The 20,418-nt window shown below is 54.2% G+C and overlaps 1 protein-coding gene across 1 annotated transcript in view; it reads right to left on the bottom strand.

Moving 5' to 3' along the window:
- The window catches only part of ACOT7 (acyl-CoA thioesterase 7), a 90,691-nt gene extending 71,566 nt beyond the window's left edge, over window positions 1-19,125 (bottom strand). Inside the window, exons 1-2 of the mRNA XM_027110367.1 lie at window positions 18,949-19,125; window positions 788-905 (exon numbers count right to left, since the gene is read on the bottom strand). Of these exons, the coding sequence (XP_026966168.1) occupies window positions 788-905; window positions 18,949-19,109 (279 nt within the window). The 5' untranslated portion in view covers window positions 19,110-19,125. The remainder of the gene's footprint in view (window positions 1-787; window positions 906-18,948) is intronic.
- Window positions 19,126-20,418: the final 1,293 nt, after the last annotated feature.

The following is a 20,418-nucleotide window of genomic DNA, read 5'->3' as shown; positions in this document are numbered from 1 at the left end:
GGCGTGGAATCGGCCTCTGGGCCTGGAGGACAATGGCACAGCAAGTGGCTCGCCGGGGCCCCCAGGTGCCCAAGGCCTCAGGCTTCCTTGGAGTCTCTTCCGTGCCTGCCCGGTGCCGAGTTGGCAGTTGGGGTACTAGACTGACTCCTTCCCCCAGCACCCGAGGGGGGCTTCAGAGAGAACGACAGGTCCCACAGGGCTGGGGGCCGGGCAGAAGATGATGGGCTGAATGCCCCGCAGCTGCCCTGAAGCCTAAAGCCACCAGCCTGGCCCTGTCTGGGCGGCGGGAGGAGAGCCGGCACCATTGCAGGAGTCTGTGCGGGCCTCTGCGGCCCGGAAGCCACCAAGGGGAGAGCCCAGACTTGCCTGTGGACCCAGGGTCAGTGGAGCAGGGGAGGGGTCCGGGTCCAGGCGGTGTGACACCCAGGATTAACTGCCGCCCATGGAGGCTCTGGGGGGGCTGGGCCCCCGGGGGCTCAGGAAGCTGACTCCCTGAACACAGCGGGAGGGCTGGAAAGGTGGCTCTGTCAGCTGGCAGCTCTCAGCTGAGTTTCTGGAGGTCCCCACCCCTCCTCGCTGAGCCCCAAACCAACTGCCAACGCAAGGGGTCCCCAGTCCAGGGCCGGAGCTTCCCAAAACCCCCCAAGGGCCGGGGACCGGGGCGGGGAAGGCTCCAGGCCTGGCCTCCACCCAAACTCCCTTCCTGACCCGACAGTGGACAGGGCTGCGGCACCGCCAGAGGGGACGCCAGGCCCCCAGGGCCCGGGGTCTTCCACGTGACGCTCACCCCGTTCTGGCTGTTGCAGTGCCGGGTGCTGATGATGGCCCCTGCCTCCTCGATCATCTTCAGGATGGTTCCTCCGTGGACGTTGCCGGCCACGTTGGCGTCATCCGGCCGCATGATCCTGGGCGGGGGGGGAGAAGCAGCACGGTGAGTCTCGGGAAGGACGCCGCTCGTGAACAGCAGCAACCCCGGGGAGGGGCAGAAGGTCCTCCAAAGGGCCCGACGGCTCCCAGAGAAGGAAAAAGAACTTCCCGCGTGTTTGCTCAGGGTGGGTGCTGATCTGACAGCCAGACAAGGGGCTGCAGGCTCGTGTTTCCATGTGTCTCCACCTTCCTGCCCTAGGGCCACAGGCACCCGGCCTGGCAGGTACCAGGAAGGGTGGGTGGCGGGGACTTTCCGCAAAGGCCGTGAGCGTGGCAGCAAGGCGACCCGGCTGTGGGGCGCCCAGCGCACCTGCCCCTCCTGGTTTCCAGGACTGCCAACGACCAGCAGAGCTGAATGAGCACAAGGACACGGGCTCCGACCCCTTGGAAAATAGACAAATTCCCAGGACCACCACCTCCATCAGGAGTCCCAGGGGAGCTGGCCTCGTGCGGCCACAGATGTTCTGAGAACTGGAAACAAGTCGCAGCACCCAGACCCATCAGCAGTGAACGCCCGCTCGCCACCTGCCCCTGGGCTCTGAGAGAGCACCAGAGGGGCCCGATTCCCTGGGGTTGAGAGCTGGGAGCTCCCCAAGGTCAGGAAGGACTGAAATGCCACCCCATTTCCTTGCCGTGGGCAGTGGGGAAGCGCCGTGAAATCTGCGGAGTCCCAACAGGCCAGCGTTGTGCTCCTACCTTGGGCAACCCCAGAGAGGTTGGCACTTTCCCAGACTCCAGTCTGGCTGATGGAATCTGCCCGCACCAGCCTCAGGCCCAGAGACGGGTACCAGGCAATGAGCGAGTGTGCGGTTCCTAGGTGCCCAGCATCCCTGGGCCCACCCAGCCTGTTCCAACCCACTGGCTAGCGTGGCCTCCGAGGCCGGACCCCCCACTCTGGGCCACGGAGCTCCACTGCCCTCCGGGTCTGGCTGCTTTCAGGCAGACTCAGAGATGGTTCCTGGCTCCCACTCTTACTAGCTGGGTGACCTGAGCAAAGCTGCCCAAACCCTCACTTCTCCGCTTCCTTGTCTGTAAAAGAGGAAGCACAGCACCGCGTTTGACGGTGGGGAAGACTGAATCACTCGAGACAGTGCAGATGACAAGCTCCGTGGCTGTGCCTGGCACGCGGTCAGACTCAAACGTTCACCAGCACTTCTCCCCTCTTCTCTGAGTGTCAGCCAACTGACCGCAGGAAGGCTGGAGGCTCCAAGAAAGAGCCGTAGCTGCCATTTTCTGGAGCAAATGAGCACCGACATCCTGGGGTGACTGACAGCTGTCTGTACCTGTCGCCCATCCCCAAATGTCACCCCCTCATCCTGGGGTGCGGGCATTCAGGCCCCCTGCTTCTCACCTGCATCACTGGCTCAGGGGCAGCCACGACGGTCCCCAAGCAGTGACCAGGGGAACCCCCGGAGCACAGGAAAGAAGCGTCACTTGGCTTCTCAAATGTTCATTTTAAAAGACTTTTACATCAACTCAAAATAGATTAAAAACTTGAACACAAGACCCGAAACCATAAAACTCCTAGGAGAAAACAGGCCTTAGCGATGAGTTTTTTAGATTTGACACCAAAAACAAAGGCAATAGAAGCAAAAATAAACAAGTGAGACTACATCAAACTAAAAAGCTTCTGCACAGCAAAGGAAGCCATCAGCAAAATGAAAAGATAACCTGTGGGATGGGAGAAAACATTAATATCCAGAATACATAACGAACTCATACAACTCACAGAATAGCCAAACAAACCAACAATCCAATTAAAAAATGGGCAGAGGATCTGAATGGACATTTTTCCAAACAGGCACATGAAAAGCTACTCAACATCATTAACCAGCAGGGAAATGCAAATCAAAACCACAATGAGGGGACTTCCCTGGTGGCCCAGCGGTTAAGACTCCTCGCTTCCAAAGCAGGGCGCGTGGGTTCGATCCCGGGCCAGGCAACTCAAGATTCCATACGCCGTGTGGTGCGGCAAAAAAATAAAAACATTAAAAAAAAAAAATACCAACACAATGAGATCTCACCTCACACCTGTTAGAATGGCTATTATCAAAAAGACAAGAAACAAGTGCCGGCAAGGATGTGGAGAAAAGGGAGCCCTTGTGTACTGCTGATGGGAGTGTAAACTGGTGCAGCCACTGTGGAAAACAGCCTGGAGTTTCCTCAAAAAATTAAGACTAGAACTATCATATGATCCAGGAATCTCACTTCTGGGTATTAATCTGAAGGAAATGAAATCACTCTCTTGAAGAGATATCTGCAGCCCCACATTCACTGTAGCATTATTTACAGTAGCCAAGACATGAAACAACCTAAGTGTCCACTGATGGATGAATGGATGAAGCAGACATGGGGTGTGTGTGTGTGTGTGTGTGTGTGTGTGTATAATTCAGCCATAAAAAAGAAGGAAATCCTGCCATTTGCAACAACACGGATGGACCTTGAGGGCAGTTAAGATCCATTAGATAAGTCAGACAGAAGAAGACAAAAACTACTTCATTTTCCTTATACGTGTAATCTAGAAAGCTCAAACTCATAGATACAGAGAACAGACTGGTGGTTGCCAGAGGCCGGAGGGGTTCCGGGGGGATGGGTTAAAACAGGTGAAGGGGGTCAAAAGGTACAAACTTCCAGTTATAAAATAACCCGTGGGGATGTAATGTACAGCACGGTGACTAAAGTTAACACCACCATGTCATATATTTGAAAGTTACCGAGAGAGTAGATCTCAAAAGTTCTCATCACAAGAAAAAGAAATTATAGCGATGTGAGATGATGGGTGTTAACTGAACTTACCGTGGTGATCATTTCACCACACACACGTATGCCAAGTCACCATGTTGTACAGTTTTATATGTCAATCATATATCCATACAACTGAAAATATAAAATAATTAAAAATTTTAAAAACTTTAAGTTTAAAAATTTCAAGCTTATACCAGAGTTGTGGGGCTTTTTTAAGCTTAAGAGGTAGCCAATTCAAATAACAAAACTGCTGTATCAGACTCTTTCCTTTGTATTTGTTTTCAACTTAGTAAAGACCAGATGGTGCATCTCTGCATGCGGGAACCGGTGTCTGGTGGATGCCGAGGTGGGGTAAGGGCTGGGTGGGGGTTCCAGACAGGTGAGGACCAAAACGTTTTGACACCAGGAGTACCAGAGCCTGCCTCTGGCGGAGCCTGGTTCCTTTCTGTGGGTTTGCCTTTCCCAGTCTGTAAAGTGGGGCTGCCCACGCCAGGCTGGTGCAGAGGGATGCAGGGCCAGGGGGAGAAGTGCAGACAGAGGGCCCCAGGGTGCAGGAGGAAGTGCTTGCATCCGGCAGGACCCTGAGGAGGAAGGGACTGATAAGGAGGTGGCCTCTGAAATAGCAGAACAGGGGATGGCGCCTGCGCCACCCTGCCACACTGGGGGTCCCTGGGGACCCCACACCATCAACATCCCACTGCCCCCGGGGTCCCTGGGCACTTAGGAGTAAATGCCAGGCGCTCCAGACTGCATACTCTCCAGCCCCCTCCCAACCTGGTCACCCTGGGTCCTGCCCCAAGGACCGTCCTAACCCCCCAGGCCGGCTGGCCACCCAGGCAGGCAGCGCAGACACAAACCTTCCCCCAGGACCTGACCCTGACTCGGCTCTGCAGTTCCCACAGACACAGGGGGGCAAGAGCCCAGCTCACTCACCCCTTTCCTGCGGCCCCAAATCAAGACTCCTTCCCCATGGCCTCACTGTGCTTCCTTCCTGGCCTCCATCTGCATGCTGAGCTGTGATCCCACACCTGCCCTCCCTCCCTCCAAAGGGCTCAGGAGCTGCTGGGCAGGGTCCTCCTCAACCCACCTTCCACAGAGCTCCCCCTACGCGTGTCACCTCCAGGCAGGACTGGGAGGAAGGAGGGCCGCCAGGAGAACACGCGGCCCCTCTGTGGAGCTTCTGTTTTCCCACTTTTAGTAAAGACATGGGTATGAAAAGTGCTTCACGATTAAAAAAGAAGAAAAGACAGCCCAGCAGACGAAGCACGATGCCACGCGGCACTGCCCACGGGTGTCTGAGCAGGGACGCAACGGGGCGATACTGGGCTTGCACGCTGGCCGGCTGCGGCCGTGCAGGTGTCTGAGTCCAGGATGCCGAAGCTCTGGGTTTTCGAGAGAAGCTGGCAAGATCCAGAGTCTAACGCGACATCTCCTGGTATCTGACTGGCCACGCCCGACTGAAATGTTTCAACCCCACGCAGGGCAGCTCGGGGGGCAGGGGGCCGGGGGACAGAGCAGGTGGCGGGCCTGACTCAGTCCTGGGGGGAGACTCTGTGTGACCCATCCTCCCTCCCACCTCTCTCTGCCCCTCTGCCCATGCTAACCTGCGACTCCCTCGCTCCTTGGACCCCAGAAACTTCAGAGGACAGTGGAAGGTCAGCCCAGGGAACCCTGCCGGCTTCCCACCCCTCACGTCCTCTCAGCCGGCCGGTGGCACAGACACTGCCTCTGGTGAGCATCCTCTTCACCATCCTCCACTCCCCCCGCCCTCCCAGCAGTGGCGTCTGAATGTCACCATGTCACCCACTGCCCCTCCCCTTCTACTCCAGCTGCTCCTGTCCCAGAGCACAGGATGAGATGGCCAGGGCTGGGCCCGTGGCTAACCGAAGTAGACACCACCCGGACTCTGCTCCCCTCCGGAGCAGACACAAAGCTGACGACAGGAGCACGAAGGAAGCTGCACAGACCCGGGTCAAGGAGTCACTCCCAGACGGGGCAGCCACTCACCTGGACGCCGGGGAAAACTTCGCAGAGGACGTGACACCTGGGCCAAGTCCCTGAGGGGGAGCAGGGCTGAGCCAGGGACAGGGGGCAGGGGATGTTCCAAGAAGAGGGCGCATCTCAGGGGAAGGCCCCAGTGCTGGGAGAGCTCGGTGGGTCCAGAAACAGATGACAACCCCCCAACGCTGGCCAGCAGCCTGTGGGGAGACGGGGGTGAAGAGGGGAGCGGGACGATGGAGCCAGGAGCTTGTCACAAGGGCCTGGGGCTGGCTGGGGACGGCGTCTGGACTTGTCCTGGGGGATGGGGCGGCTTCGGGGAGACCAAGGCAGGGCTGGTATGTGGGGAGTCACTTGGGGACCAGGGGTGGGGGGCCTTCTTCGTCTGCCTCTTGCCTCCCAGCCCTAACCCACTGCCTACCCCACTGCCCCAAGAGTCCCTCTTCTTAAGCAGGAGTGCACTCCCCTGCTCAGACCCTCCAGGGCCCCTCCTATGGAATAAAGATTCAACATCCAACTCCCGGGACTTCCCCCGGTGATCCAGTGACTCCCGCGCTTCCACCGCAGGGGGAGTGGGTTTGATCCCTGGTCAGGGAACTAAGATCCTGCATGCCGTGCATGCGGGGTGGCCAGAAAAACAAAAGATTCAACTTCCTAGTGAGGCGTTCGAAGCTCTCAGGGATCCGGAACTTTTCTCGCCTGATCTCCCACTGTCCTGCAGGGCTCCAAGCTGCACCTGCCCAGACCAGCGCTGCTGGCCAGGCACACCCAGACGTTCCCACCGCCCTGCCTGTGCCCACCTGTCCCAAGGGGCTCATCGATGAACGGGGAGCATGAGTGGATACAACCTCCTGGAGGGCAACCTGGTGTTATCGTTATCCGTCCAAACTCCAGATGCATAGGCTGCTCTGAGCCAGCCATTCCACTGAGAGGAATTCACCCTACAGATGTTGGCACACATGATTAAACCAAGTGTGTTCAAGGTTACTCACTGCAAAGCCGTTTATCATGCAAAGACTGGCCGTGTCCTAAATGTCCACCAATAAGGGACTCAGATTAACGTATATCCACACAACACAAGAGTGCACAGCCCCAAGCAAGAGGGAGGAACGGTCTAGGAGAAGCACCATTAGATGAAAAAAGGCAAAGCGCAGAATGATGGGAACCAGGTGACTACACCTGCAGGCCCCGTGTAGACCATCCCTGGAGGGAGGCCAGGGAAACTGAAAGCTTTCGTTGCCCTTGAGAGGGGAACTAGCGCCTGGAGTCAGGGTGGTGTGCTCTAAGAACAAAGAAGAACAAAGAGTTACAGGACTCCCATCACTCTGTCACAATGGGACCACTGCCATGTCCCAGGGCCCTCCCAAGCAGCATGCCCTGTCCCTTTCCCATCCCATATAAGGAAAGACATTTGCCTCTTTCTAAGGAAAGACAGTTTTCCTCCCGCTCAGCACGCTGAAAGTATACATACGCTGACCAGTTAGCAGATGACTCGCAGGTCCCCTGGCTATAAAAACAGACAAGCAACCCTTACTCATTGTCAACTTTCCCTGGCTACCAGGAAGTCGGCCAGCTGTTCTTGCAGCAGCCCTTCTCTTTAATAAACTGTCTTCCTTACATTCTTTTCCAACCCACGCTCGGATCACAGCATTGTGGTGGCCCGTACGGGGATATCTCTTGGGGGATCTCTTTCCCCACCTCCTCTCCTCATTCCTTGGGACTCTCTGGGAACAGGCAAGTTGCCATGGAAGCAACAGAGGACTCTGGCCAGGGCCACACCCTGGCGTGTTCCGAAGGCTCCACGCTCACTTCGCCCCAGTAACTGCCGCCCAGACGGCTGAGGATCCCTCTGTCTTCCTCCCGACTGCGGACTAGGCCGATTGGCATCGTGCGGGCACAGGTCAGGCATTTAAAAGCCGCTAGGGTGCCTGCCGCTTGAAGACTCCCGTGAAAGCATAAGAGGGTCACGGAACGGACCAGGCTGTTAGAGCGTCTGTCCCCAGCAAGACAACTTCCGTGCACCGTGAGGCGCGTATTGGTTCAAGCAGAACACTGAGCCTCCTCCCCTTGGCCGCCGCCTTCCCGGCAGGGCTACGAGGCCGATTCCTCAGCCTGTCTTCTCTGTTACACTTTCACCTCTTTCTCCGTCCGGATTGATTTACAGGAGCCTAGGCGTTGCCTCTGAGCCGTCCCCAGAGTGCCTTTCACGTTTCAGGGCATCGCCAAGCCGGGGGTCACCCAGTGGGTCCCGGGAATCTCTCTCTCTTTTCTTTCTTTCCCTGCCCGAGTCACAAGGTGCCTTAGTTGCACGCTCAGGGGTCACCTCTCACGGTCAGATGCGATTGTTGAGACGGTCGACCCATTTTGTGCCTCAGTCGCACGGAGAGATCACTGGGACAAAGGGGACACCTTTCTGTCAGCCGGTGGTGACTCTCAGTACCCCCATTCTATGGCACATAGGCATTCTTAGCCTTAGGGTTCTGGTACGTCTCAGGAGCCTCCCTCAGACTCACCCCGTGGTTGTATCCTCAGGAACTGGAAAATTTTGACCCTGAGAACCTCAAAAAGAAGAGGCTCATTTTCTTCTGTAACACGGCTTGGCCCCAGTATAAACTGGGGGACCGAGAACAGTGGCCTCCTAACGGCACACTAAATTATAACACGATCCTCCAACTTCATCTCTCTTGCCGGAAACAAGGAAAGGACTCCGAGGTTCCTTACATCCAGAGCTTTATGGCCCGTAGTCAGAATCTGGAGCTGAGGGACTCATGCCACCATGTGTCTTTCTGTTGCCACCTTATCCCCCCGACCCCCTCTGCCTCCCTCTCCATCAGATCTCCTAGGCGACCCTCTACTCGACCTTTCCTGTTCCCCACCACATCAACCCCCTTTGCTTCAGCCCCTGCCCCCGCCTCAACCCACAGCTCCCAACAGCCACCCCCTTATCAGGGCAAAAGCCCCCTCTTCCCTCCCCACACAAGATCGAGGACTGCCCAATGCCAGGAAACAGATTCTAATATGCTTCCCTTAAGGGAAGTAGCAAATGGAGACATGGGCACTATTAGATTCCATGTTCCCTTTCCCATGTCGGACATTTTCCAAATTCAAAACAAGTTAGGTTCCTTCGGTCAGGATCCCACCACTTCTATTAAGGAATTTCAGGCCCTCATCATAGCCTTTGACCTGACCCGGCAAGACATTCATGTAGTCCTGACCACCTGTTGTACTCATGAAGAGAAAAACAGGATATGGGCATCAGACCAAGCTTGGGCAGACGAGGCACAGCTCTGTTTCCAAAACCCAGATGGTTGGGGACCCATTTGGGCTGGCTAAATGACTCTCTTTGTCACTACACCCTCAATTTTAATCAGACTAGCCTGGAGTGGGATCCCTGGTCCGAGGAAAATAAATATGAGGTACACGAAGGTAATTTCACTTTGTGTTGGGGAAATTCAAGTAAAACTGTGACTAAGAAATATATTAATGAAGACCATATCCCCATAAACAGTTCGGTCCTGGGAACTAAATATGTGGGGATCGGTGTGACCACCAGACACTTACTTAGTTTAACCTCCCGGCAAGATTCTCCTCCAAAATATAACATAATTCAGCTAATATTCAGAAATTTGTTATGCCAATGCCCCTGTCACACTCATAATCAGTCAGAGCCTGGATTCTCCCCTTTATGTATAGATGATTACTTCCTTGGAGTTTGGCCTTCCCAATATAATCCTAGGCCATGGGACCCCAGTCTATTTCCAGAGGAAAACTCCCAAAAGGTCAGAGCCTGGCTCTGGGGAGCCACAGCAGGGGTATCCTTGAGGGGCACCGGATTTTCATTTCTATGTGGTAAAGGGGTCTATCTGGATCTTCCCACACTTTGGAGGGGGCTCCCGCACAATTACTGCTGTGGTCCCGGAGGCGACCATTATGACTACCAAGGATTTAGCTTCCTCAGGAGGCATTCCCAGCCTTGGATCCTTCCTCGAAGAGGCCATAAGACCTGTCCAGGAGAGACAAACATGAACTGCTGCTTGGTGGGGACATGCTTATGATAACCCAGTTCTTGATCAGCCTGAAATAATATGCAGTGTCCTTGGAGGGCTCTTCTGGTCTGCAGGCACACCCCTCTCAGAGAGGAGCGCTCTCCCTCTCACCATCACGGCCCAGGAACCTTGGAAGGCAGCAGTAGCAGCCACTGAGGAACAGCAGTCAGCCCCAGGCTCTCTGGCCGAGGGGGTTTTACAAAATAGGCCCTTAATGTTATAACAGCTGAGGCGGGGGTATCTGTGCCCTGCTAAATGAGACATGCTGCTTCTATATTAATACCTCTGGCCAGGTTGAAGAAGACCTTCAGATTCTAAAGAAAAACATCAAATTAATAGAAGATTTAAAAGAGAGAGCAGGACAGGGCCCCAAGCTGGCTTTCCAACCTCCTCTCCTCTATGGGGATCCAGAGATGGACATGGCTATTGCCCTGTTGGGACCATCAATCCTGATGGCCTTTGTTTTGTTGTTTGGCCCCTGCATTATTAACACATTATCTCAATTCATCTCCCGACAGGTTCAAAAGATTCAGTTCCAGATGGTGCTACAACAAGAGTACCAGCCAGTTGGCACACGGAATACACTGGAACAAACTGCCTAATCATTGTGCAGGATCTCATCTCCCTCCGTAAATATATCCTGATAGAGAGTGGGCATTGGGACCCAGGGCCCCACAATGCCCCTGTCCAGCAGGAAGCAGCCAGAGAGATTGTCGCCCCTTCTCCTTACAAAAAGGGTTCCTGAACGCCTAAGAAGGAGATAGGCAGGTAGGTAGACGTGAGCAGGGTATCCAATAGGGCCAAAGAATTGGCCCTGTAAATAAAGAGAGGGGGGAATGTAGTGTCCAAGGACAAAGAAGATAAACTCAAAGGGCCAATATTGCCGGAACAAAGAGTTACAGGACTCCCGTCACTCTGTCACAATGGGACCACTGCCATGTCCCAGGGCCCTCCCAAGCAGCATGCCCTGTCCCTTTCCCATCCCATATAAGGAAAGACATTCGCCCAGTTTTCCTCCCGCTCAGCACGCTGAAAGTATACATACTCTGACCAGTTAGCAGATGACTCGCAGGTTCCCTGGCTATAAAAACAGACAAGCAACCCATGCTCATTGTCGACTTTCCCTGGCTACCAGGAAGTCGGCCAGCTGTTCTTGCAGCAACGCTTCTCTTTAATAAACTCTGCCTTCCTTACATTCTGCCTTGTGTCTGGAAATTCTGTTCCAACCTGCGCTCAGATCACGACATGTAAATATCTCAGCATTCCCTCGGAAAGATAAAGACTCCGTTTGAAAACAGAACCACAGGAATTCCCTGGCAGTCCAGTGGTTAGAAGTCAGTGCTCTCACTGCCGGGGGCCCCGGGTTCGATCCCTGGTCAGGGAACTAAGATCCCACAAGCCAGATGGTGTGGCCAAAACATAAAAATAAAAACAGAATCACAAAACAATTATTCCACCTAAAATACGAACTCCTTAATATAACTTTTTTCTAATTGGCTTTATTCAACAATTCGTGAATCGGGCAGCATCCCATCTAGCAAGCAGAAAGGAGCTCCTCTTTTTCTTTCTTTTTAAACTAACATTTTTTTAAAAATAATAAATTTATTTATTTTTGGCTGCTTTGGGTCTTCGTTGCTGTGCACAGCTTTCTCTAGTTGTGGTGAGCGGGGCCTATACTTCGCAGTGGTGCATGGGCTTCTCATTGCGGTGGCTTCTCTTGTTGTGGAGCACGAGCTCTAGGCACGCGGGCTTCAGTAGTTGTGGCATGCGGGCTCAGTAGTTGTGGCTTGCAGGCTCTAGAGCGCAGGCTCAGTAGTTGTGGTGCATGGGTTTAGTTGCTCCATGGCATGTGGGATCTTCCCGGACCAGGGCTCGAACCTGTGTCCCCTGCATTGGCAGGCGGATTCTTAACCACTGAGCCACCAGGGAAGCCCAGTTTAATATCATTAAATATCAAGTAAGCATTCAAGTTTCCTCAGCTACGTCCTAAATGTTCTGAAATCTGCAATTGTGAACTGTTTTCATAACTGCCCAAAGCTGGAAAGAACTCAAATGTTCACTGTCTGATAAAGAGATAATGAAGATTACTAGGCAACAACAGCAAGAATCACCGACACACACACACACACACACACACACACACACACACACACACGTGTGAAACTCACAAGCATTGTGCTGAGTCTATGACTCCATTGATGAGAAATTCTAGAAAAGGCAAAACTAGTGATAGGAAGCATACCTGTTTGCCAGGGGCCAGAGCTGGGAGGAAACCAAGTGCAAAGGGGCAGGAAGGCACTTTTTTTTTTAGAAATGTAATTAATTTATCACTTATTTATTTATTTATTTGTGGCTGTGTTGGGTCTTGGTTGCTGCGCGTGCGCTTTCTCTAGTTGCCGCGAGCGGGGGCTACTCTTCAGTGTGATGCGTGGGCTTCTCATTGCAGTGGCTTCTCTTGTTGTGGAGCACGGGCTCTAGGCTCTCAGGCTGCAGTAATGTGGCATGCGGGCTCAGTAGTTGTGGCTCTAGGGCTCTAGAGCGCAAGCTCAGTAGTTGTGGCACATGGGCTTAGTTGCTCCACGATACGTGGGATCTTCCCGGAACAGGGATCAAACCTGTGTCTCCTGCATTGGCAGGCGGATTCTTAACCACTGTGCCCCCAGAGAAGTCCCCAGGAAGGCACTTTTTGAGGTGGTGGAAAAGTTCTATGTCACAACTGTGATCATTACACAGGTATACACATTTGTCAAAAGTGAACCGTACATTAAAAATAGGTACATTTTATGGCACATAATTTATACCTCAGTAAAGGTTGTTTTTAAAAAAAGCATAACTACAATATAATTACCTCACCTTAAAAAAAAAAGCGGGGTAGGGGGGGCTTCCCTGGTGGCGCAGTGGTTGAGAGTCCGCCTGCCGATGCAGGGGACACGGGTTTGTGCCCCGGTCCGGGAGGATCCCACATGCCGCAGGGCGGCTGGGCCCGTGAGCCATGGCCGCTGAGCCTGCGCATCCGGAGCCTGTGCTCCGCAACGGGAGAGGTCACAGCAGTGAGAGGCCCGCATACTGCAAAACAAAAAACAAACAAACAAGAAAAGGGCGGGGGGGGGGGGGGCCGGAATTATCTGCCGGTCCAGTGGTTAGGACTTCTCGCTTCCACTGCAGGGGGCCTGGGTTCGATACCTAGAACCCTGGTCGGGGAACTAGTGAGGCAGGAGATAGATGGGCTCCGGGCTAGGCATTTACAACTGGCCTCCTGTTTACATTTCTTGGGGCAGGAAAAAGGTGGGCTTCAGGCCGGACACTTACAACTAGCCTCCTGTTTGCACTTCCTGAGACAGGAGATAGGTGGGCTCCAGGTTAGATATTTATGACCAGCCTCCTGTCTGCCCTTCGAGATAGAAATAACAAGAGGAACAGGGTAAATAGCTGGACTTTGTCTCCTGTGGACACTTTACAATAACAGTCATGGCAGGAACAGAGAGGGGCTAAACCTTGCTTGAGGAAAAGATCAAGAGGTCTTATGTTTCCCATCCTTGGGGCAAGGGAGACATTGCACCTGTGCAGAAAGGCTCCTTGGGGGTCAAAAATCACCCAGAATAGGTGATGCCAAGGCCCCCCTTAGGCCTCTGGGCCGGAATCCATCTTGGAAAAAAGTTGTGCACACAGGCTGGGGAGGGTCCTAGGGCAGGTCAGGTGTGGAAAAAGAAACCAGATAATTGGCCAAAGGTAAACAAAGACCCGGAAGAACTGCCCCATATAAATGACTTAAACCCTCTTCAATGTTCCTCCTCATTAGGGGGGACGCCCACACCCTTCCTCTCCGGGTGTGCATCTCTGCCCTGCTTCTGTCTTAACTAAACAGTTTCTCTGTGAGCTCTCCCACGTGTTGTGTTATGTCTCTAATGATAAACTCTGTACCTGTTTTTACACTTTTTGCCTCCTTCAGAAATGCATTTTTTCAGTGGAGGTAAGAGCCAGGGGAACTTTGCTTCTAGACTCTAGCCCCTGGTGAACTAGTGGCTAGGATTCCTGGTTTTCATCCAGGCTGCCCAGGTTCAATTCCTGGGAAGGCACTAAGATCTCGCTTCAAGCCACCACTCACTGCTGCTGCCTCTCCAAGATCACTAGGGTCCCGCAGGCCTTGTGGCAGGGCCAAAAAAACCACCAGAAATTCCTTAGTATCCCTAACTGTCAAGGGACTATTCACGTTTCCCCAAGTATCTCATAAATGTTTTAAAATCTTCATTTTGGGGACTTCCCTGGTGGCTCAGTGGATGGGACCCCGCACTCCCAGTGCGGGCGACCGAGGTTCAATCCCTGGTCAGGAAACTAGATCCCACATGCATGCCGCAACTGAGAGTTCGTGTGCCACAACTGAGGAGCCCACCTGCCACAACGAAGGAGCCCGTGAGCCACAAATAAGGAGCCCGCCTTCCACAACTAAGACCCAGTGCAATCAAATAAATAAATAATTTTCTTGTTTTTTTAAATCTGCATGTTGTTGACTTTTCTACTGAAGCATAATTTGCATGCAGAAAATCAGTATTTATAATAAGCTTCCTCAGTTATTCAGATGTAGGTAGCCTGCAGGCAGGGTGACCATATAATTTACCCTCCTCCTCAAGATACCTCCGAGAGTGAAAGAAAGTGGACCGGGAAGCACAGGGAATAGTCACCCCAGGCTGGGCCCCAGCCAGAGAAGCGCCACCTACAGGAGGAAGCAACTCCTGGCCTGACTGAAACCAGGGAGCTGGGAAGCAGTGGTGCCAAGGCGAGGGCAATGCCAGGCTGCCTGGCCCACTGACGGGGAGGCTGCATGGTGGGTGAGCACAGCCTGGCCCACCACAGGCTCCCTGGGCTGCAAAGACTGCATCTTCACCCACAGCTCCTGCATCCCCGCAGGAAGGGAGCCAGCACTGTGCATCGCGTTATGGAATGTCCCAGAATACTAACTCCGAGTGCGGTTTCTGTAACTCAGATTCTATGTTTTCACTGACTTCCCTGGAAACCCAAAGACAAAGCCCCAAAGAGAAAAAATTCCAAACGGGCATACCTCGAAGATAAAGCAAGTCACGTGACTATTCTGGCTTCCCAGTGCATCTAAAAGTTATGTTTACACGGTCAAATGTGTAATAATTTTAAAAACTCTTTATTTTATACCTATGACACGAGGACTATAGCCAATATTTTCTAATAACTATAAATGGAGTATAACCTTTAAAAATTGTGAATCACTATATTGTACACCTGTCACTTATGTAATACTGCATAGCAACTATAAGTCAATAAAAAAATTTTTTTAGTTAAAAAAACTTTATCGCCAAAACATGCTAACCATCACCTGACAACACAAAGTTGCCACAAACCTTCAATTTATTAAAAAAAAACAAAAGCGATATATTCAAAGTGCAATAAAGTGAGACACAAGAAAACGAGGGTGTGCTTGTACAAAAATTCAAGTCCATTCCACTAATCTTTATTGGCACATCTACCAGATGTCAGGCACTTTGCTGGGCATTCATGGTACAGCAGTGAACAAAGCAATCCCTGAGCTGAAGACACTTCCTAGCGGATTTACACCTACAAGCAGGGCAAGCAAAAGGAAACTCTGCAGACCTCACACATCTCCCTACAAAGGACTCCAGGGCATCTGCCCTGGGCCACGTACCTTCCAAGGTCCCCCTCCGTTAGCTCTGTTGTTGGGAGAGCTGCCTACAGTCCCCAGAAAGCTTCCAAGCTCCCCTTAGGAAACCCTGCCCCTCAGAGGCCTACCAGGAATTCTGGTTTTTAAATTCCTCTACTTATTGCACTGTCCCATAAGGTAGCCACCAGCCACAGGAGGCCAGCCTGTATGCATTTAAATAAATTTAAATGAATGCAATTAAAAATTCAGTTCCTCCATGTCTGACTGCATTTCAGGCACTCATTGGCCACTTGCGGCTAGTGCCTAGCGTACTGGACAGCGCAGACGCGGAGCATCTCCATCACTGCAGAAAGTTCTAGTGGATGTTGTACTCTCCACCAACCTGGTATGGGACATGTCCTTCAATTTCACTGCGACCAACACCCAGGGGCTCCTACTAGGGGCCCACACTGATGCCATGATCCAGCCTCACAACCGGATGTGAATGTGAGGCCGAGCAATGGAAAAGCACGACAATGGAACACCGGACAGGGAACAACACACCAGCTGCCTTCGCTCCCTTGGCTGTCAGGGTCCGAGGCCGCCCTAGGCCAAGGCTTTACCCTCTGAGAGCCTCATTTTCCCCCATCGGTAAAATAACAGAGCTGGGCTGGGGGCTCCTAGGGGTCATTCTGATTCTGACATTCTAGAACTCTGACTCCAACAAGGAAAAAAGCAATTTGCTAAGAAAATGTGAACTAACATCATTCAGAATAAACCAAAAGAAAAATGCTCTTCTGAGACTTTAAATGCTGTCCCAGAGCCTGCATCTGTAGGGCTCGATAAAAAGAAGGAGGGACATGGGAATTCCCCGCAGTCCAGCAGTGAGGACTCCACGCTTCCACTGCAGGGGGCACAGGAGGGTACAGCACACCGCAGTGGTCTGGCTGTCCAAAGTTTGGGCTCTCAGGGGTAAACACCCCTCTCTGTTTTCAACTGCCCAGCACTGTGCCAAAGGTTTTAATCCTCACAGCCACCATGAAACAGGCACTGTTATTGCCTCCGATTCACAGCCAAGAATACTGAGGCCTAAAGCCCACGCCTGCAGGAGGCAGAGCTGGGATTCGAACCTAGGCCCTTGGCTTCCTGAGCCTGGGTCCCACTTTTCAGACAAAAAGAGCTTCCGCTTACTTACAAGGTGCCAGCCATTCTGCCAAGCTCTAGATACACTTCCTTTAGCACTCAGAACAGCCCATGATAAAACGGGTCACAGAAAGTTAGGCAGCTTCCAAGGGGCAGAGGCCACATTCACACCCAGGCCTGGGACTGGAGAGCTGGCTCTGACCACTGCCCTCCCCAGACTTTAGGGCCCCTAGCCCTTCAACACCTTCTGACCGAGAGCATGGGACCCTCTTAATCATCTAGGATGGCGGTGGGTGTGGCGTCCTCTCCCTGCTAGACTGTGAACCTGCTAAGCTGGGGACTGAATTTTCCATGTCCGTGTCCCTCCCTCAGGGCACTTCACCCCTTGGAGGCGTCCAGTGAAGCTTGTTAAATTCATGGGCTGGGTTGCCCTAGGCCAGGAGGCTCCTCTTTCAACATGGGGTGTCAGCTCAGATGTCCTTAAAGGGCTCCCCACCCTGCTACATCCACTCCAGTGTCCTGGGGTTTCTCAGGGCCAAGTCGCTGTGACCACGGGCCTCATCACAACCCCTCCAACTCCCCTGGGCAGTTGTGTTGGCCACCTGAGGCTCACCTCAGCCAGGTATCCTGCCCACGTGTCCCCAGTCAGAGACAATATGCCATTGTGAATATATGAGCGGCAGCCCAGCAAGCAAGCACCGTGGGTAAGAAGAAGTGTGCGCATACATGTGGAAGTGTCCAGGCTATCCAAAAGCCTATTAACTATGTTAGAGGCTGGTTTTTAAAAAGGTAGTATGTATAGACGGGCTATTCATCATCCTGATGAAGTAAATAAAAGCCCAGCCTTCCACGAGTAGATTGAAATCAGTATTTTCTTTTGTGGGGAACGCAGTGGAAAGAAAGTGGGTCTGGAGGCAGAAGACCCATGAGGAGCTGTGCTTCCCCGCCCCCAGCCCTGGGCTCTTGTGGCCGGATGACCTTACAGAGGCAATGGGTCTCCCGGGACCTCAGTTTCCTCTTCCCTGACAAGAGTGGTGGGCTCCCTGCCATCCTCCCTCCCAGGGGCGCTGGACGAACCAAGCGAGATGAGAGATGTCACGAGCCCTTAGCAGATCACAACCTGCAAGGTCACCCGGCCAATATGAGGCAGAGACCGACCCAAGCACCTGATTCCAGGCCCGTCTGTCTCCCGATATCAGTTACCTCTATTATTTTTGCCCTCGGAACCTGAAGTGGGTGGCGCCAAGATGGCCACACAGCCAATAACAAAGCAATGGCGCAAGGCTCCCCCGAAGATTTCTCCTCCCTAGAAAAGTCAAAACTGACCTTGAGGTCAGGAAAGGACTTTGCCTCAGTCAGAAGTGGGGGTGGGTTCAGGGCACCCCACGATCCAGCACTGTCTGCCGAGCCTTTGCCTATTCCGAGGAGATGTCACCATCCACAGGAAACTAACCTGGCTTGGACCCAAGGTCAGTGTGACGCCCGGTCTCCAAATCTGAGGCACCGGGCCCCAAACAGGAAGGCGGGGTCACTGTCAACAGTGCATCAAGCAGCACAGGCCCTGTTGCAGGCCCCAGCGCCCGTTCGGCCTTGCCAGACTCCTCGCTCTTCCTTAGCTCAGGCTCCAATGCCACCATGCCTGCTTCCGTTCTTAACGACGGAATGGAAAGTAACCTTGAGGCTGCCCTCCCGCATCTGTCGGAAATGAGCCGGCTCGTGATCTCCGGCGTCCTCGGGGCCCTCTATATACCGGTGCCGGTGGCGGAAGGCAGGGATGGTCCCCTGACAAGAACAACCCCTTGCCCCCTTTGTGTGAGATGCTTCCGGGCTCAATGGACCATCCTCTGTTCTTAGCCGTGAACTGTTAGAGGGGAAAGGTATTTACCGTTCTTCCTGTTTTCAGCCGCCTCCCGCCCAAAACCGTGGCAGGGCACTGAAGGGACCGCATATGTGCAGCCCCCGCCCACTCGGGCGCCCACCGATGGGCTCAACCGGCTCCGGCCGCCGCCCAGCGAGCGGGTTACCTGCGCCGCACATGTCGGGGGATCCGGTTGGCTTTGAACCACCGCCCGGATAACGACCCCGAATTAGGGGGCTCACTGGGACCTGGGCTGGGGCTCCGGGGCGCTCGGGCAACGGGCGGGGCGGGACGTGGTGGGGCTGTGCTCCGACCCCCGCCCGCGGAAGGGCGCAGCGCCGCTTCCTCGCGCAAACGGCCTGCGTGACCTCGGCGCCGCCCCGCAGATGCGCCGGAGGCCGGAGCGGCGGCGCGCGGGGAAGCAGCCGGATCTGCGGCAGCCGAGGCGCATCCCGGCCGCGGCGGGCGGGCGGGCGGGGTCCGGAGGCGACCGGCCCGGCGGGGGCGGCGACTGGGGAAGGGAAGGCGCGGGGCCGATGGGGGTCGGCCAGGCCCGGGCAGCGACTCGGAGTCCTGGCCGCCCGCCCTCCGCGCGTCCCTCTTACCGGCAGATCTGGATGGCGGACGGGGTCTCGGCGGCGGGGCCCGACATGGTGGCGGCGGCGGCGGCGGGAGCCTGAGGGAGCGCGCAGGTGTCTGGCAGGCCCAGCGCTGAATGAATTAGCCCGGGCGGTGCCTTGGAGGGGGAGGGGAGAGGCGGAGCCATTGCGCCGGAGAGGCGGGGCCTGTGTGCCGGCGGCGAGTCGAACGCAGCCTCCTGCGAAGCGCCGCCCCTCGCACCCGCCCTCGTCCCGCCCCCGGGCCGGCGCCGGCTCCCCAGGCGTCCGGTTCTGGCGGCGGCGGGGCCGCAGTGGGGCGCCGCTTCCAGAAGATTCGGCGGCGGTTGGGCGGAGCCGGCGCGGGACTGGGCAACCTCGAGGGTCACCCTGGCCCCGCGTGGCGCGTGTTTGTATGCGGCCTTCCCCCTGCCCGCGCCCGGCAGTTCGGGAGGCCGCGACCGGTACTCGCCTTCTCAGATCAGCCCTGAGAGGAAATTGGGGGCGGTTTCCCGTAAAGAAGCATTCATGGCCGAGCTGGGAGGCACGTGGGTGCACAAAACGGGGAGCCAGGAACCATCAGGCCTCAGCGAGTGTCTCTTGCTGCAGGAACACGCAGCTGCTGGAGAGAAGCCAGGACCTGGGGTCCGTCTACACCGCCCGCTGTACACCACCTCTGGGTTGTTCCAAAAAGACTTCCTGAGAGTGCTGAGCGTTTGCTTGGGGGTGCGTGTCCTGCAGTGAGGAGCTGTAACGATGCTGCTCTGTTCCGTTGCACACCCTGTGCCCAGCAGTGGAGTCCAGGCCAAGTCGGTGTCACAAAATCCACCCAGAAAAGAGGGGAAACGTGATCACATCTATGTGCTGTAATTTTTTTAAATTATTTACTTATTTATTTTGGGGCTGAGTTGGGTTTTCCTTGCTGCGTGCGGGCTTTCTCCAGTTGCGGCGAGCGGGAACTACTCTTCGATGCGGTGCACGGGCTTCTCATTAAGGTGGCTTCTCTTTGTTGTGGAGCACGGACTCTAGGCATGGGGGCTTCAGGAGTTGTGGCACATGGGCTCAGTAGTTGTGGTGCACGGGCTTAGTTGCTCTGTGGCATATGGGATCTTCCCAGAGCAGGGCTGGAGCCCGTGTCCCCGACGTTGGCAGGGGGATTCTTAACCAGTGCACCACCAGGGAAGTCCCAATGTGCTGTAATTTCAGAGGGCCATTACTCCGTATGAGACTTGACTTTCTCCCAATTTTTTACAATATACATAAATTGCTTCTGTAGTCAGATTTTTAAAAATCATAACCCATGGAACTCAGGCTCACCCATTTATACTGAAATAACTCATCCTGGTTACTCCTGCATTACCAGACCAGCGAGGCGGCCCACCACACATCTCTAAGTCCCAGGAACAGAGGGAGCTGACCGATCATGTCTATCATTTCAAGATTATTACACTAAAAGTTTCGTTTTCTAGTGTGCAAGCA

Source organism: Aethalodelphis obliquidens, unplaced genomic scaffold (assembly GCF_003676395.1).
Source record: "Aethalodelphis obliquidens isolate GAN/ISIS:26980383/991018 unplaced genomic scaffold, ASM367639v1 scaffold9, whole genome shotgun sequence".
Lineage (NCBI taxonomy): Eukaryota > Metazoa > Chordata > Mammalia > Artiodactyla > Delphinidae > Aethalodelphis > Aethalodelphis obliquidens.
The sequence above is the reverse complement of the archived record's forward strand: the minus strand, read 5'-3'. Positions and strand labels throughout refer to the sequence as shown.